This window comes from Henckelia pumila, chromosome 3 (assembly GCF_033568475.1).
Source record: "Henckelia pumila isolate YLH828 chromosome 3, ASM3356847v2, whole genome shotgun sequence".
Taxonomy (NCBI): domain Eukaryota; kingdom Viridiplantae; phylum Streptophyta; class Magnoliopsida; order Lamiales; family Gesneriaceae; genus Henckelia; species Henckelia pumila.
Genome location: NC_133122.1, coordinates 160,243,374 through 160,263,890, shown reverse-complemented (window position 1 = coordinate 160,263,890; position 20,517 = coordinate 160,243,374). Strand labels below are relative to the sequence as shown.

The 20,517-nt window shown below is 34.9% G+C and overlaps 1 protein-coding gene across 1 annotated transcript; it reads right to left on the bottom strand.

Annotated features, from left to right (window-relative positions):
• Positions 1 to 14,127: 14,127 nt before the first annotated feature.
• On the bottom strand, positions 14,128 to 19,788 carry LOC140889273 (non-specific phospholipase C1). The gene is made up of 3 exons (XM_073296988.1): positions 18,499 to 19,788; positions 16,135 to 16,311; positions 14,128 to 14,660 (listed from the first exon to the last, which is right to left on the bottom strand). Exons 1-3 carry the CDS (start codon positions 19,622 to 19,624, stop codon positions 14,338 to 14,340), a joined length of 1,626 nt encoding a protein of 541 aa, XP_073153089.1. The 5' UTR covers positions 19,625 to 19,788; the 3' UTR covers positions 14,128 to 14,337.
• Positions 19,789 to 20,517: the final 729 nt, after the last annotated feature.

Here is a 20,517-nt window from a genome sequence, read left to right as displayed (position 1 = left end):
ATAAATATGCGAAAATTTTTTTTTTTTTTATACATACTAAATAAAATATGTACATATATGCCCATACATATATGCACAAAAGAAAAGGATTTAAAATAGATAAATGAATAATTAAACAATTAAACACTTAAATAAAAATGCGTTCTTTAAAATAAAATAAACATCTGAGTCAAACATTTAATTAAAAATACTGCATGAATAAAATAATTAAAATTTGCATGTACTGACAATATTCAATAAAATATTCAAAAACTCACAACTACTGAACAATAATATAAAATGTGCAACGTGCTGACATAATCAAAAACATGCATGTGACTCAGACATCTATCACGGTCACGGGGTCACTGCATGCCTGCTCATACATCCTCGCCTCCGGTGGGTACAACATCATCCTCAACGTACTCACCTGCACCATACCAGTGTAGTGAGCCTAGAGGCCCAACATGCTAACATAAAAAGGGTTTAAAATAATTTAAAACAATTAAATACTAATACATACATATACTTGAATGAGCATGCTTAAAATATCATAAACATAACATAACTTAAATTAAATAAACTTATATAACATAATACATAACATTGTTGAGCAATTAATTTTCTAACATCGCATGGTTGTATCCGTAGTGTAACCTTAAATCATACATTAAATACTGATCAGCGTGGAAACCAACGTACGTGGCGGTGACGAATCACCTCTTAAATTGGCAGTAAACTGCCCTTCAATAGGTCACATATGGGGACGAATTCCCCTTAAATTGTCACACTACTTCAACTTCCAACATAAAAATATTTTATTATTGCTCAACCTTAAACATTTAATTATGCATAAAATTATTTCATGAATGCATGTACTTAAATAAAATGTGTGTCCTTCATATATATTTAATTTAATTTCATACTATCATATAAATATAAAAATAACTTCCATGCACAAAAATAATTAAATATATATTCAGGACACATGCAATTTCTCATGGGTTGTACTGAACTGCTGGCCCTAACACTCAAGCCCAATTACTTAAATCTGGCTCATTAACATACTTAAGCCCAATAAAATTATTCTAAGCCCAATAAAATAATTTAAAGCCCATAAAACATTCTAGGCCCCATAACAACTTAGACTGGCCCAATGGGTCCAAAAACCCAAGACTGACCCAATAACTTTTATGGGCTCAAAAGCCCATAAAATTAATGGACTAACTTAATTAAAATTTTAAAAATCCAAATAAAATTATTTGGGAGTCCAAATAATTTTATTTCAATTTAATTGGCCCAAAAACCCATTAATTCATAAAATGTTTTAAAAATAAAAAGACTCGAGCCCGGCCCACCAAACCTGGACCCGAACCCACTTAACCCAACCCACTACCCTACTGACCTGACCCGGACCACTGACCCGACCCGGACCCCGCCTAAAACCCTAACCCGATCCCCCTTGCCTCCTCTCGGCTGCGGCCGTGAACAGCAGGCCTTCTTGGCCTGCTGCCGGCCAGCTCCGGCCGCCCCTGGCCGGAGCGCCACCGCCCAAACGTAGCCCACGTCTGGGCGGTCCGAACCTGACCCTAGCCCCGGCCCCATGCAGCCCCAAGCACTGAACCCGAAGGCCTTTCCCCCAAAACCCTAACTTGCAACCCCCTTCGGCCGACCTGCTGTAGTTGCTTCCCTGGGCTCGTTTGGCTCGAGCCATTCGAGCCACTCGAGTCCAGTCATACCTAGAACACCCTAGGGACCCTAGCCAGCCGATAGCACGCACCCATGGCCTAAAAATTTGAACATGAATCATGAAAAACGAGTGAACTTGTGAAAAGTCCGAACACTCAAAACATTTTCTGAAAAAAAATCGAAGGATTTGATGCATACACAATCCACACAATATAATATCTGATAGGTACAAAAAGATTGGAAGAAAATCATGCCTTTCACCGAAAATGGAGAGGAAAACGGGCGTGAGACGACTCCGGGACGACGGGACGACGACGACTTGCCTTGGACCTTCAAAAACGTGGCTATGGTGTTCTTCCTTAGGGTTGCTCGATGAAGAAGATGAATGGAAGGGAGGGATGCGGCTAAGAGGGTGAGGGATCGGTTAAGGGTTTGGGATAGATTAGGTTTTGATTTTTGTGTTAATTAAAAATATAGGTTAATTAAATATAGATAAAAGGTTTTAAATATAAAATATACAACTTAAACTCCTAATTAAAAGTTAAAATCTGATAACTAAATTTAAAATCTCGAAATTACAATTTAAGGGAATTTTAAAAATACTAAAAAGTCAATATTTTGGCTAATTTTGAATAAAATGGACTCCTAAAATTATATAAAATTAAATACTTAAAATTTTGAGATAATAAAACTCAAAATAATATTTTAGGGCTCTAAAAAGACTCATAAAATAATTTGGGTGGAAAGTTGTCATCTCGTCCGTCCACGGTCCCGTCTACGCGATCAAATATTTAAAATACTAAAAATCATAAAAATTACTAATTATGGGTTAAATGCTTAAAAATAAATTAAATCATGCACAAATAATTCACATAATTATTTAACCCATAAATCTAAAATTTAAATAATTAAATATCCTAATTATGCATGCGGATTTACGTATTTAAAAATACCGGGTGTTACAGAAGTCATCCTCGAGGTACAAACCTTATCCAATAATTTCTGGTAGTAAAATTTCCTGACAGCAACACTTAACTTCTAAAATCAGCACCTTAGCAATAAATAACCTATAACTCAACCAAAACTTAACCGAATTGATTCCTGCTTGAAACGAAATTTCCCTAGCATCCTAGGCTATTCCCAAACCCGTGCCCTTAACCAAAACACGAGTGTAAGCCTGACTTAAATGATCATTTCCGGACAGCCCAATGCTTGAAAAATTTTTGCTTACCCATGTCTTAATTCATCTCCCTTTCTTGGCACCTAGACATTTAATTCCCGGGTTCCCAACCTTTAACTTAAGACCATGACCAATTCCTATTCCCACACAAACCCCAAAGGCTGACCCCTTACCAGCCAACACCCAAGCTTAGATGTCAGCCCGGACCTGCCTAAGAACCCACCCCTGTCTTAGAGCAAATTCCCAGCTCGAAACCCGATTCCTTTCAAGACTCAATCCAACAGCCTTTCAACCCATTTGATAACTATAACCAACACACCTAAGTGCTACCATGTGAGCTGCATCTCAACCATGGCAGCCTCTAAATCACCATCCAAGACCACACCATAAAACGAATCAGAAAAAGTCCAAAACAGAGGGACTTTGAACAGAACCAGGTGCGACCAAATGACAAAAATAGCTTCTCACATTTGCCCAGAACATGTAAAACAACGTATATAAATCATAAACGCGTGCAACACCAACAAGGAAACCTGAAGCTTTGAACGACTACTCAATGCAGAAAACAGGGAAGTCACGGCTAAGAGGGGAAATGCACAAATCGCCCAGAAAATCAAACTACAAACGTAAACATGAAGGAAGATAATCACACAAAATAATAATCCACTTGATGGCCAAGGAAACCATAAATATTCCCTTAATCGATAAAAAGCAAAGAAACGAAGGGAAGGGGAAGCTCGCATGAGCTGTGACCGTGGCCGAGCTGCGCCGGAATAAGCTTGAATAGCGGGCTCCAGGATAGACCACGCCGTACAGGAGGAGAAGCTGCGTCGAAAATCTGGGAAGCAAGGAAATGAGAGGACCGATCGTAAGTGAGGCCGATGGAAAAATGGGGAAGGAGTCTGCTATCGCGATGGCTTGGAGGAGGGAATTCAAATTGGGCCGATTGAATTTGGACTGAGGGAATCGTGTAATGGGCCGTAGGATTTGGGCTGGAAGTATCCTTAATGGATCAAGTCAAAAGATTGATTAAGTGAGAAAAGGACTTAATACCCAAAATTTAATACAAAGCATTTTATATGCGTTAGGCCTAATTCCGCAAACGCTCAAATTTGAAAATCTAAGAATTAAATGCTCAAATTCTATTTATCGGGTTTGAAAATGCTAATTTTTAATACTTAAATATTTTGATGTCACAACGATGAATAAAATATTTAAATAATAAGCAGAACGATTAAAGTAATTTAAACAAACTAGACTAACGTTTAAAATCAAATTAAATAAATACACAAGCGAAATAAAAACCTTTAAAATGATTTGGACAATTAAAAAGGTATTAAATAAATAAGCTAGACATTTAAAATAATTTAAAATAACTAACCGCTAAACTTAAGTTATTTAAAATAAACAGGTTAGACAATCGAAAATATTTAAATAATTAAGATAAACAGTTAAAGTCATTTAAATGAATAAACTAAACAATTAAAATCATTTAAAAGAATAAACTAAACAATTAATTAAAATCATTTAAATATGCAAGCTTAAACCTTTAAAATATTAAAACAATTAAATTGCATAAAAAATCATTTTGACAAATAAACTTAAACAATTAAAAACATTAATTAAATAGTTAGTACAATAAAATCATTGAATAAATAATAAAAATATTTTATTAGCACATAATTCAAATAAAGAATTTAAATCAATTAAACCTAAAAATAATAATCCTAATATTTATTAAATTTAATGCATGCGATTTAGTAGATTAGATTTTAGGTGCTACAGAAACGACCCTAACTACTTCTTATAATTAAACTAAATAAAATACGGATTTTTCAAAAAAATTCGGCATGACCTATCTATTTATATCACAAACCACCTGTCACGGACAACAAATTTAAAATGCAAACAACAACACTAAATAAACTAGACCGAGAAAGAAACGAGAACCGGAGAAAAGATTCAACATTTCGAACATCAAAAGATTATGCAATTACATATTTACATGCCCACAAATAATTATATAAATCTTTACAATATCATTTATACAATCAACAAAATAAAAGACTTTAAAGTGTTAAAATAAAACTTCTGCGGAAGACTAGCATAGGTCGGAGGGATGTGCTGTGCCTGCATCGCAGTCCACTCGATAGTCTTGCCCCTCGATCTCAATGAGAAATACTCCTCACCTGAAAACAATAATGTAGTGAGTCTAAAAGACTCAACAAGAATATGGGGGATAACGAGTACTACATAAATACAAACACAGACAAATTAAAAATATCTTGTAGTAAAATACTTTGTGCCCTTAATTTGAATAAATGATCTCTAAAGGAAATAAGTGAACATAAATGAAACATATGCATGGCTAGGTCGAATATAATCACCGTAACTGAATAAACTGTACTGAAACATAGTCATAAATATTTGATCAACTTAGATCCTTGAATTGTGACTCTGTTATTTCGATCATGATCATGGTTGCAGTGCACTATGCCGCAAGGAGGTCAGATATCTCCCAACCCATCTTGCCCATACTTGGTAAGGGAGGCCAAGATTTCTCTCAACCCCACACATACACATAAATATTTGGTAAGATAGACCAAAACGTCTCTCAGTCCCACACATACACGTCAGGTGGTAAGGTAGGCCAGAACGTCTCCCAACCCCACACATACACGTAAATTTCTATAGTCACAATCATCTCACTTCGTTCGTAAAAAGTAATTTTCCTTTCATTCTTGAATATGGGATTTAGCATGCATATGTAAATATGATGTACATGTAAATATTAATCGATAATCATGCATATGACTCACACATGGATGATCGGGATGGTGATTTAGGAGACAAACCAAAAGATGGGAAACTAAACCATAATTTAGCACTTAAGACAATTCGAGCGGTTCGCCCGTAAAATTTGTAACTTGCTTTATTCTTTTTCAAAAAGAATTCCGCATGAAACCACGACTCCATAACACTTAGAACTAAGTAGGGAAATCATCCTTGTAGTTTTATTCCTAAGCAATCATTTTATAAAAATTTGATTCCGGGCAGCAAGCTTAGAAGCTTAGAATTCTGCACCTTTACATTCAAAAATCTAGAACTCGACCAAGACTTAACCGAATTGATTCCCGCTTGAACCGAAATAATCCCGACATCTAAGACAAGTTCCAGACCCGAGACCATAACAAAATTCCACTTTTAACCCTGCCTTAGTTATACTTTTCCGGACAGCCCGAACATCACCTAAAATTCTGCTCATGTCCTAGTTTTATATTCAATCAAAACTTTAGCTACTTGACTCCCACCTCCCAAGACAATAAGATAGGACCATGACCAATGCATTAGACTCACTCACACCATTAAATCAGCCCCTCAAACCTACCTAAACTCAGCTCGAAGGCAGCCCTTACACACAACCAAAACCGAGCCCACCATCCTCAAATTCAAAATGCCTCAACTCCAATCCACAAACTAATTCCAAGCCATCCTAAGCACTACCATGTGACTATATTCACCCATGGTAGCTCCTAAATTCACCATCCAATCAACACAATACAACACCAATATTCGAACCATGCCATGAAGGAAAAAAAATCTGGAATTATGATCGAACACATGCTAAGAAAAAATCTGGAAAATGTTCGAACCAACAAGCTATGAAAACTCTGAAATTTCAACCACACAAGCCAAGGTAATAATCTGAAATTTTCGAACAAGCAAGGCATGGGAAAGATTTCTGGAATTCGAACACCACAAGCTAAGAAGATAATCTGAAATTTTTGAACCACAATGCTAAGGAAAAATTCTGAGATTTTAGAACAACAAAGCATGAAGAAAATCTGGACAGAATGCTCAACCATATGCTATGAAGATTTCTGGAATTTCGAACACAAAGCATGGAAATAATCTGAACATGCTCGAACTCATGCTTATGGACAACCACCAATCAAATGCAAATAAAAAATCTAAAGATCATAGCAGCAAACCGAGCCAAGTAAAATGCAAGAGTTTTCTGGAAAATAAAATCGAAGAGCAGGGAAACTAAATTCTCGAACAGGGCAGGAATATACTCAAAAATTTCGAATGCTTCAAGAAATGCAACACACAACATATAATAATCTACAAGGTGAAGCAAAGAAGCCATTATCCTTGCCTAAGCTAGAAAAATTCGAAGAACACAAAAGCTCAATGAGCTATGGCCGAAATCGAATGGAAAGAAATGGAGTTGCTTCGAGCTGGAAATGAGCTGAAATCGAGCTCAAAGGTAATGGAAATCTCGACCAGCTTGCTTTGGAGTGATTTGCCGGAGAAGAAATGAAGATGGAGGCGGCGTGAGCTTGAGAAGCCGATGGCTTCTTCTATGGAGAAACAGGGCAATACCGTGAGTTGTGTGTGTGTGTGTGGGTGTGCGTGAGTTTGAGTGTGTGTTGAGAGCGTAAAGTGTTGGAGGCTAGGGTTTAATTAAGTCAAGTTTGTTAAGTGTAGGTGTAACTATAGGAAATGTAAGTGTATGCATTTTAAAAAAAAAATGCTACACACTTTTAAGAAATGCTAGACCAAACTTAGCAACTTAGTAATTAAAAATCAACACTTTAAATATTTTGATGTCACGACAACGAGTAAAATATTTAAATATCAAGCAGAGCGATTTAAAATAATTTAAAATAATTATCCGCTAAACTAAGGCTATTTAAAATAAATAAGTTGGACACTCGAAAATATTTAAAAAAATAATATAAACAATTAAAATCATTTAAAAGAATAAACTAAACAATTAATTAAAATCATTTAAATATGCAAGCTTAAACCTTTAAAATATTAAAACAATTAAATTGCATAATAAAATCATTTTGACAAATAAACTTAAACCGTTAAAAAAATTAATTAAATAGTTAGTACAATAAAATCATTGAATAAATAATAAAAATATTTTATTAGCACATAATTTAAATAAGGAATTTAAATCAAATAAACTTAAAAATAATAATCCTAATATTTTTAAATTTAATGCATGCGATTTAGTAGATTGGGTTTTAGGTACTACAATTTCTTCCCCCCTTATATGGAATTTTGTCCTCGAAATTCAAGACTTACTAACTAGGTTCGAATACCTTAGACCAGATCAACACTAAATTTTTTAACTTTGCACTCACATGAGTTGGCCCAAATCAGCTTTCGCTGCGCACTCTGATGCTTACTGATATCTATATCATCAAGGATCTGATTAACTCTTATTGCAATAAAAAAAATTACAATTCTTACATCTTTCCAAGTGGTCTTATCCTCAATTTTATCTCTCCTCAATTTACCTTCAATCTAAATTTATCAACTTAAAAACGTTCTCTTACCGCAACTCATAAGTTCTACAACCTACAAATTCTTAGGTCTTTAAGTTATCGCACAACTTACATTTTGCTAACCTTATTCCCTACGTCGGAATTCCAGGCAATCGAGTCCCTATAACCACTAAATTAATTTATGTCAACCGCAACGATAACTTAAAAACTTCCTAACAACGAAACTATGCTTATCGTCTATTTACCAATTAAACTTAACTCATATAATATACAACTCGAGGTCTTAAAAAATTCACAAGTCCTCAAATTAATTAGAGACTAAACTCTAAATTCTTCTAAAGAGGACAGCTAAGGGACTATACAATTATACCTTGTTAGGTGTCAAAATATGATATGAATCTGACCCATTTCTATAAATAAATCTAATCTAATCCTTGATAAGAAAATATACTCATAACATTTTGTTCGGTTCCAAGATATTATCTGATAACATATAGAATCCAAATAGGTGATTAGACAGATCCCAAAATCTCCATTCACCAATTTATGCGTTCATCTCTAGTGTCTTTGATTCTACCGCAAGTTCAACTCTTAATTAAAATTTTCCAATAAATTTATCCACTTCTTCTATCCGAGACGCAACGACTAAGAAATCCATAAGTACAATTCAAGTCAAAATATAATACGAGCTATTCTCCGCTTATTGGATTAGATGGTCTCTAAGTACCAAACAATTCCTACATATCGCCTGAAGATATATTTCAAATCTCTAGTTCATCTTGACAACAAGTCTGAAAATCCAAAAAATTCCCAAAGTATAATATGTACAACCCGAATTCATATTTCAAGAACTTAGTATACAATTGGACACCTCGAAGAGTTTGTAACCCGATCGTAATTGCTTTCTAACTGTTCCTCCAGTTCCTTAGCATTTCACCGGTAAATAAATCTACAGCTTATCCAAAAAACTTCCTAAATATTCTATTCATCATTCTATTCCCATAATTGGTGCATTAGTCTTACCGGTCGACAATCTCAAAGTCTTATAATGCAAATGTAAAGCACTCAAAAGTATTCTAGGGACAGCTCTATTTCCCTATCTCACGACAGACCAGTCATTCAGCTTACCAAAATAATCTGTTTACTCTTAACGATCCTATTTAAAATTGAAACAACTCATTCAATTAATTTACTACCTAGCAGTCCACTCGCTAGAACCAGATATAATTGATAGTCATCATTCCTCAGAACACAACGATATCTTAGGATTTATCTAGTACTAATACTAAATTCCAATAGTCTAAACACTTACTAAGCGGCTACGAACCAATTCTCTACACAAGAATTCGAATTGATAATTGAAACTATGATCCACCAAAATCCTTATCATGATGGATCACGAAAGGAAACAAATATACAAGTAATGCTGCTCAATATGAAATGAAATGATGCAAGCATTACAAACAAACGAGCCGAAAATAGAAATCTGGATTAGTGAAAACAACTCACTCACAATTGAATTCTAAGGGTGGATGAATAATAATAGAGGCTCCAAGAACAATGAATATGAGCCAACAAGATAACAAATCTGGTGATCACTCATCCAAGGGTAATGACATCATGCTCAAACCATAAAAGCACAATTAAAACAATCGGTGTGACTTCAATCGAGAGAAGTCCACACAAGTCAATAATCAGGGGAAAAAACGGTCCTAAAGCATATTCAGATGTCAACAACAACATAAGTAGATCACCAAAAAGAAAAAAAAAAGTGAATCTTACTCACATCAACATGTGGCTATAGAACCGAAGAAAAATTTCAAGAAGTGTAAAACATGAACAAGGTTTTATTAAGAAGTTCAACCAATGTCAAAGTAGCAGAATTCAACGCTGATTAATGTCATACGAATCCATAAATGCTCAAAGAAAGTGCAAGAAAATTTCAGATACTCAAAAGTATTTGTTGCAATGGATGCAAGCACAATTAAAGGATAAGGAAATTAATGATCGAAATAATAGTTCACAAGATTGAAAGGCTCATAGTAACCGACTCACTATTTTCCAAAAATCATACTTGCCCAAATAAACAAAAAAAATTCAACTATCCATAATAATATAAAACCAAGTTCGTATCCCAAGTCTTCACATGAGTTCTATTCATAAACTTAACTGACTAAACACACGCCTAGAAATTTCTAAGCAACCTATACACTTAGTTACATCCGATTAAAACCCAGTATAAGAAAACAACTTACAATAATAACACACAATTAATATATCCTAATACACAAGTTTAATGTTTTCCAACAAACTCCTACAATCTCATCAAAATTGTTAACACTACCTAATAACTCAAACAACAACCACGTACTGTCTAAAACTGGAAGGAATATTTGTACACCAACTCCGTTTAACTTGGAACTGCATGCTATAAAAAAAATAAACAGTCAAATAGTACACTTTAAACTATGAAAGAAGTTTTGAACAAAAATAAACATTAAACTACACACTTAAATAAATTAAACATCTAGTTTTGAAAATATTCTAAAAAGAAGATGACATCAAAACATTTGACGTATCAATTCAAGTATGACTAACATGTAAAATTCTTTAAAAATTTACAGACTTTGAGGCGAGACTTCTCGAGTTTCTTGCAACCGGCAGTAGGCACAACCCAAACCAGAACCATGCTCTGATACCAACTGAAACGACCCTAACTACTTCTTATAATTAAACTAAATAAAATACGGATTTTTCAAAAAAATTTGGAATGACCTATCTATTTATATCACAAACCACCTGTCACAGACAATAAATTTAAAATGCAAACAACAACACTAAATAAACTAGACCGAGAAAGGAACGAGAACCGCAAAAAAGATTCGACATTTCGAACATCAAAAGATTATGCAATTACATATTTACATGCCCACAAATAATTCTATAAATCCTTACAATATCATTTATCCAATCAACAAAATAAAAGACTTTAAAGTGTTAAAATAAAACTTATGCGAAAGACTAACATAGTTCGGAGGGATGTGCCGTGCCCGCATCGCAGTCCACTCGATAGTCTTGCCCCTCGATCTCAATGAAATACTCATCTCCTGAAAACAATAAGTGTAGTGAGTCTAAAAGACTCAGCAAGAATATGAGGGATAACGAGTACTACATAAATACAAGCACAGACAGATTAAAAATATTTTTTTATTAAATTGTCGCTAATATTTGTGACCATTTTACCAAAACCATTGCAAATATTAGCGACCGTTTTACTAAAAATGTCACAAATGTAAGAATGATTTTATCAAAACCACCGCTAAAATTACCGACCATTTTACTAAAACCGCCGCTAATATTAGCGTCCGTTTCAATAAAACCATAGCTAATATTTACATATAAATAAAAATAAGGGTAGTGTTATTCACACTCCATTTTTTGTTAAATAGACTCCAATTTTCATTTTTGTACTATTTTTTTTTGACAGGATCATTTTTGTACTATTAGTTGACAATTGTACCCTTTATTTGATTGTCCTTATTTTTAGTAAGTTCATCAATAATATTAATTTAGTTACCTAAAATATTATAATTATCGTTAAATTTGTAGATATCCTTAAATAAATAAAAACTCAAGACAAATAGTAATAGTATGATTCACTTAACTAATTATTGTTTTTTTAATCTTAATTAACGTATTATTTTATTTATTTACGATTATTTGAAACAAGATATATTACTTAGCTAATTCTAACGTTTTAAATATGTTATTTCATCTCTTCTTATTTTTCATTATACTTTTAAATATATATATATATGTATATATATATATAATTAATCATAATATCTTATAAATGATATATTTCTATAAAATGAAAATGAAAATAATATATCATCGGTCAAATTTATAGTTGAAATATTTTTCAAACAACATTCTTCATAAAAAAAATTAAAAAAATATATATATAAAATTTAATTTAATATTTATTATTTATTTACATAAAATCGACAAAATTAAAACAATAAATTATCTTATAAATATAACGTTGATAATCACTTGATATTTTTATTAAATATTATAAAACATAATATACATACAACATTATTTTTAATCTCAAATTGTAATATAACTTGTATTTTTTTAAGCTTTAAATTTTATAAATTTTTGGTAAATTAAAATGTTTTATATCCCAATATTTACATTTTTGTGAGTTTACGATTTACCAATATTTTGTGTTCATATTAAAATGTGATATAAAATATTTATAATATCACATTTTTAGATTAAAATATTTTTTTTGATATTCTTTATTTTATTTAGATATGATAAAAAATTATGATAGTTTTTTTAAAATATTAAATTTTAGTTGTTTATATACAAAAAAATATTGAATTTTGAGTTTTTTTTAAAGTAAATAAAAAATTTAAAATATAAGAAAAGTTAGTTTAAGGACAAATTTGTCTAATTATAAATTGCATATAGAAGATGGAGCATGATCAACAATTTTTGGAGTGTAAAAAACACTCCCCTAAAAAAAAATAAAAATAATAATAATACATACATACATATATGTACGAATTAATTATATAAATATAAATCAATATATACATATAACATATAAAAATACCTGTGTGTATAACACATACATTTGTATAGTATATATACAATTTTGCTATGGTGAACAAACACCGTGAGCACTTCTGTTGCTCATCATAGCAAAACTCAATATATATATATCTTAACAAAAATACTTGGTTAAGTGGGAAGGCAAAGCCGATGAAGATGCGACTTGGGAAAGGAATGTAAAATCATGACAATTTGAAGGTGCCGTTGAGAAGTGCTTAGAATCAAAAGGATTGGTCACTGCCCCAATGAGGACGTGGAGTTCATCGAGTGGGGGAGGTCTGTTACATCCGTGATTGCCTAAGTAATATTTGAGCCATCATGTTTGCGTGAAGCGTCATGGTGTGTTTCCGAGTGGATGCAGCATCGGTTGGCTCGGATTCATGCCATGAACGTAGAGTGCCTTGAAGCTAAGTGTCGATGCCTAACACCTAGTTGTGTTGGTGCATAACTTAGGCATTTAGAGTTGGTCAAATATATAAACAAGTTAGCACATTTCATTTCGGGGATGGTTTGATGCAGAAAAGTGTTGGCAAGATTGAGCTTGGTTAGGGTGCACCTAGTCAACTCGAGTTCGACTTTTTTTTCAAACATGTATGTGGCGTCTTCTGATTGTTTGGATGGTTATTAGGTAGTTTAGGACACTTGGAAGCATGTAAAACCAAGTGGCATTCAAACAGTGCTTGAATGTGATAGTTACACTTGTCTTCATCCAGACGCGACGGTTGGCAAGGCAGGTACTCTTGTTTCTCACTTAGTTTTCTGCATTGTATTTCGTTTATATGATCATGAGTTACACGAGGCTTCATATATACACGTGTAAGGTTTGTCAGATTGCCTGTAAATATCGTGTGCCATTGTGTTTGACATAAAAAAAATAGATTATTTAATTAATTTGAAGGCCAACTATTATTTTCCTTAGTTTTCGATGCTTAACCGGAGCTTATATTCGTTTGATTTAGAAATTAGATTTTTTTTTTCACATTTTAGCATGCCACGTGTCTGACACGCCTGCAACACACCCACTCGTACATTGTTCCTCTACTTGTTTGACTTTGTGTTAGTTAAATTCAGAATATATTCAAACACACGTGCGATAAAAAAATGTTTTGAGGGTGATGAGCTTGACTGCATGCAAGTCTACCTACACAAGGATTGAAAAAAATAGCAATTGTCCGCTGCATTGCATAACCCCTGTGACAGCTGCCGTGGTTCGTTTGTATTTAAACTCCATATGCGTCGCAGAAGCATTTTGGTCACTGACAGAGGAACAAAAGTGAATAGAATGTACTAGTTGACAAAATTTAGAAGATAGGCAAATGAAAGAAGACAAAATGCCAAGACTTCTAAGTATACCAATAAATTTGTGAATCCAATTCTCACAAGAAAGTCACCTCTCCACATTTCTTTGACGTATAGATTATACAATTCAGGTTCATGCAATACAACATATCATATTCTTCACTGTTCATCAGCTTCCACCTTCTGCAGTTCAAACATAATACAACATCGTATTTGTTCGTAGTTTATGTACAAAAATGGGGACCAAGAAAAGCAATCGTATCAACTAGAATCGTGATAACGGCCACCAACTTCAACTTCCGTGCGAGTAGTGAGGGCAGGCCTCATGATAACAAGGGCGGATTCATTCGCTCCAGCTTTCAAAGCAGCTCTTCCAGCTTCCAAGAACCTTTTCACTGCATCCTCAGCGTACTGATTAGCTTCACCCACAGTCATGCTTCTTCCAATATCAGGATAGGTATTCAGTATATGGTCACCATTGAGCTGTGATGCAAGTTGAATCATTTCGATTTGGAATTCAGATAGTTCTACATCTTCCTTTGGTCCAAATGGCCTCAAACTCATCTCAACTTCAGGAAGTTTTTCTGAAGGAAGACAAAAAAATAAGAAATCGTATGTTTCGTGACCATGCAAGTTCCATGCTTGAAAACAAAGCAACTCGGTGGCTACTTAAAACACTAAACACCAGTATAATAGAGCCAAAGTCACAACTCAAACTACAAGTTGATTGTCACGGAAGGTAGTCGTGTAACTATAGTGATCATTAGTTTAAAATGGACAATATGCCATGACAGGATTCACTTCATTACAACAAAGAAGAACTACTACGTAGTATTCCTAAGTCTTAACCCTGAAGATAAAATCCATGGTTCGACCATCAAGAAGCCAACAACAAGAACTGTTTCAGTATTTTTATCTACACAATCTCCAGTAGAAGCCAACACATAATAATCCATTCACGTGGCATTGTTTCTGGCCAAAAAATCACTTCTACTATCACATTTAGGTATTGTTTTGGATTGCTTTCAAAAAGTGCTTTTGAGTTTTCCTTTGGTAGTGTTTAGGATTTGCTTCTAGGAGGCACTTTTGATCTTTTAATTACAAAATTCACACTTTTGAGTTTTTCCTTGAAAAAGTTCAAAAGTGCTTCCTATAAGCAATCCAAACACTACCTTTCACAAATTTCAAAAACACTTTTTGGAAGCAATCCAAACACCTTATAAGTTGTATTTTCATCGTGGGTGCAAAACAGTTAAAAACAAGAGGCATCCTACTTTTTTAACTGTTATTGCTCGCTTCTAGTTATATTAGTTGCATATTTCCAAAAGAATAAAAAAAAATTGGCCACAAGGATTCATCAAACTTCGAATTCAGAGGACTCCCTCCAGATTCTTTCTTCACCTTTTTAGTCACATGATGCCATCAAATTCCATCAAAAAGATCATGCAATGAAAAGGTTTGAATGGAAGATTCTCCAAAAATGAACATTCATTTTCTGCTTTGTGTGGCAATGTTGCAACACAATATTTTTTCCATAAAAATTGTATACTAATTGCAGTTGTTCTTCGTATCTAACATGAACAATTGACAAAGAGTTTTTAAAACAAAATGGCGTTTGCAAATGGATATTGATAATATAATATACAGTAATATAGTGTGTAACGGTGTATAAAATATGAAAGTCGAAAAATAAAATTAATGCAGTTAAGCAAACCGATTTCTAAATAATAAAATACACAGACTTTCAAAATTTTCATTCCAAACACATTTTTGAAAAATATATTAAAGGCTATTTTCAAGACTTTCGAATTATAAATAATAGAAAGTCCAAAGAAATGCCACCAAATGATTGCAGGTTGCCAAACAAGCAAGCATTCATTAAATATAACAAGCCATTCACATTTAGTCCATAAACAAGCGCTGCAATCATTTTTACCCCGTGATAGTTACGTGATAGTGATAAACACAGATGTGTGTTCACCTGACTGCAGATAATACCAAAACATGCACACAAACAACAAATACAAACACAAGGATTCATTGAAAGACAGGAAATACCTGGACAATCGTCACGAGGAGAATCACGCATGTGGAAGTAGTTCTCAAAGGTTCCAGCCCATGCATCCCTTTTAGTCAAGAAGTTTGACTTAAGATTAAACAGCTTTTTCACAGTAGCAGGTATGGAAGAGTGTTCATACTGTGAATCTGGGGTTGGGCCACTTGGTTCATGAATCACTGCCGGAAAGAATTATGAATCAGCAAATAATTATTGAGCAATACAGTCAAGCGAAAGAACAGAAAGAAGACACTTCTAGAAAATCATTCTTTATTAAAATAAGATTACTTCCTTGCATGATGCAGATTAGAAGTAATTTTTCAGTTAACCGTGACTCTGGGCAGGTATGTTCTCGTCAAGACCTCAACTCATCCATCCACAACCATTGTTCAAACAATATAAGCTGTCTATTTCGGGAAGACAAACAAGTAAAAAATCTGTTTTCAATTCCCTCATTATTAATAAATGACGTGCAGATTTCTCATCTAGGACAGAACCATTGATTAAATGATGATAGTGCAATATGACAAGAGGAAGCTTAGGAAGGATAAGCATATCCTAAGAGATAAAATTGCAGATTCCACAGTAAAATACTTTCAACTGGTGCAGAGGAGGTATTGGCTCAGTTCTCCAATGTTTTTTACTTTAGCATAAAAATTTCTTCCTCTATAAGACAGCAAATAAAGTAGCAGAAAAATGCATTGTCTTGATCCTGAATTCTTGATAAATCTCTAAACAAATGACCTAATGTACTGTACCAGTGTTGAAAATTTTGAGGGTCAAGGCAATACCCAAGTTAAGCTGTATCTACATTGTTATGGTTGGATCTCTCGGTCACACTAAAAGGGATGAAAAAGAATATTCTAATAATATATCACTTGATTACAGAAGAATGGTATAATTTTATATCACGTTTACACATACATTTACAGTTTACACATACATTTACATTGTAGAAGACATCCCACCTCCCAAGAAAACATCAGTCAAAAAGATATTATAGACTTCAACATGATAAGATTTAAATAATATTGGCATTTGAATGCAACTCGAAAGTCATGGTAGATAAGAATATATCAAAAGTACTATCATGTTTAAGCTACAAGTTAATCACATCGAACTCTAACAATCTGCATGAAACCAGACAAACAAAACAATTTTGCCAATCTCCCATTAGAAGCCACATAGGTACCATTAGGTAGGTTTTCAACTCTGTTCAACTCAGAGGTTTTTTAGCAGAGACTAGAGATTTAAAAACATAATTTTGAAATTTTGAAATGGTGTTTTGGTTTGTTGTGATACATAGAAAAATGAGAATTCTAAAGTAGTATTATGATCTTCACGAAAAAATTATGACGAAAAAACTGATGGTGTTACAAATAATTTTAAATAGTTATTTCTGAATATTATATGGTTAAACAACTTGAAAAGAAAAAAACAAACTTACTTTGAAATAGTTCAAGCCAAATGATATATGTTGGGCTTTCAAGTGGAGCAAGCACAGCGCAGGAATTATTTTTGCCATCCAAATTTCTGGACATGATTACACTTTTATTCCCTAGGCTATCTAACACCACCACAGTTGTCAAAGGGCTGTATCTGTCTGCGCCGTTTCAAAAGGCACACTTAGGCGCACTGATTAGGCAACGCCAGGCACAGCCCTTGAAAAAGGCACACCTAAGCACGTGGATTTTGGCATGGCGCAAGTCACTCCTTATGCCATATTACGCCTAAATGAAATCCAGTTAAATAAAAAACAACCCTCTGATCTCAGGTCTAAAGAAGAACTCATAGCCTAGCTTAACAAAATCTAACCCAATCATGCCAAGCCCAAAAGCTTTAATAAATTTTCATAACCTGAAGTCCTGCACTATGTAAACCACTCTTCATTCTTTTTCGCTTCAATATCGAACGATCCCCGGGATCTCTTCTTTAACAGTCCCCACTCTTTCTCCATTTTCTTTGCAATAATCTAGATGATTGAAGTTTTAGTCCCGCCAAGTAGTTTGTAAAATATATTTATGTTTTCTACGTAAAATTGTAGTAAAATCCAATTTATATGAATACATTATAAATGTTTGGTGCAGCTTACTTTGTAAGGCCCTCCTTGCCTTGTACCATGCACCTTAAATAACTATGGCAACGACCTAGATTCCAAGGTTGCTTAGACTTTAGCCACCATCACTTACATCTCTTCCTCACCTTAACTCAATAATTCTTGCACTTGCCCTTGCAACACAAAAACCATACCTTCCTAATTACATCTCAGAAAATTCTATACACGGCACAAGCATCATGCAACCATTCGGATCAAGTCACAAGCACAAGATATCCATCTACACAAGTAAAACATCGAAACAACATACCAGTGCCTTTTTCAATCCAGGGGGAAATCAACAATGTGGGCACACGCACGCCAAGCCTATCAAAGGCGAAATAAAATGGGTCCGGGCCAATGATACCATCAGGGTTGGGCACTCCAGAAACAGGTGTCGGAACGTGATCATAAAATCCACCATGTTCATCATATGTGATCAAAAGCGCCGTCTCATTCCATTGGGGACTCGACCTTAGTGTCTCGTATACTTCCTTGACGAACTTCTGCCCCAAGGCCACGTCGTGAGAAGGATGATCATCGTTTGCCGGGCAAACCTCCACGTCAAAATATCTCTGCTCGATGACCACATAGTTGGGGAGCTTCCCCTTTTTAGCATGAAGTTTGAACTTTAAACTATAATCATGAAACTTAACTACATTTTTGAGCTTCCTGAGGCTAGAGTAGAACATGGTAGCCGGAATGTTCTGGTAATAAATTCCATAACTGAGCTCATTTTCGTCCAAAGAATCGAAGATGGTCTTCTGAGGGAAGCCATGGACGAGGTCCTTTCTAACATTACTGGAGGCACCATGGGAAGTGGCCGAATGTACGTACAACCTATTCGGCTGAGTCGATGCCGGAACCGAGGCGAACCACCGGTCAAGAACCGCAAACTCGTTAGCTAACTCCGTGTAAACCGGTACGAGTTCCGGTTTGAACCCGCTCATGACGGTTTTTGACAACCCCACAACTCCCATACTCTCTGCCTGCTGCACAAACCCGTTCATAGGTGCCGGATTCTCCGAAGAATCGTTGCGCCCAAATATCTGTTCTCGTATGGCTTGGATAGAGTGCCCCGGATCGGAGTTGATGAAAACGGCACCGTCGGTGACGTATACAGGTGGCGAGGAAGGATCGGAAGCGTTGACCCGGTTGAACTCTGCGCCGGTTAAACCATCTATATCGGGTCGCGTCTTCTTGAGCCATCCCAAGACATGGTCGAAAGAGCGGTTCTCCATGACTAGCACCACAAAGGTTTTGATGGGCCCTTCAATTTTGTGGGTTTCTTTCCTCGGAAAAGGGAAAGATCGAGAAACGGACGAAGAAAGCAGCAAATAAAGGAAGACGGAAACAACAGAGAGGCTCCGCCTGAAACCCATTTCCCGATGATGCATAGTTTCACCCGGAACAAGGATAGAGATATTTGAGACCTTCCAAAGTGGGAATCGCAGTTTGAGACTGATGAGAGGATTATTCCAACCCAATGATAATATTCCCGTCGGCGTTGCGTTTGAGTTGGGAATTTCTTGTACGTTTCATCCACGAAGACTGTGACTTCTTTCTTCTTCAACACTGACATACATTTCAGTCTTTCACCCTTCAATTTCATTTAAATATTAACATGACCCCTTTGCATTTGCTATTACACATTAAAACCCATGTCCTTTATTCTCTCACATAATTGTAGTCAACACTTGAAGGCCATGTTTGGTACAAGAAATGAGATTATCGAATGATTAGTCAATGAATGATAAAAAAAAATGATTGATAGGGATTGGTAATTTATGTTGAAAATAATATTGTGTTTGGTTTGATTTTAAAAAATAAGAATAAGTAAGAGTTTATAATTTATATACCTAAAATACCCTTATTTCTAATTAAATTAACAACCGGTTTTTAGATCTAATTCCACAATGCTCTCTCCTGGTGCTCGTAATGATTGTAATACAGAAATGATCCGGCATACAAAACGTACATGGAGCAGACGCACACAAGCGTGAGCTTTGGGCCCAAAATGTTGTAGATTCCTCCCCCCCAGAACACCGAACACCGCGAAGGTAGAGTAGAGCGGCGTGTTAGCGTTGTTTGCAGCCTTCGGGTTCACCTGCCCGACAGCGCGTTAAACATTCCCGGGCAGCAGAAGCACACGAACCCGATCAACGCAACCTGAACAAGAGGCGAATTTTAGCGGAAAATCGATGGTTTGAATGGGATCTCTTCCGACCCTTTTGCCGTCTCTTCCTCTCCTTGCAAACCCATCTCGGAATTGGATCGACGAGAGAATTTG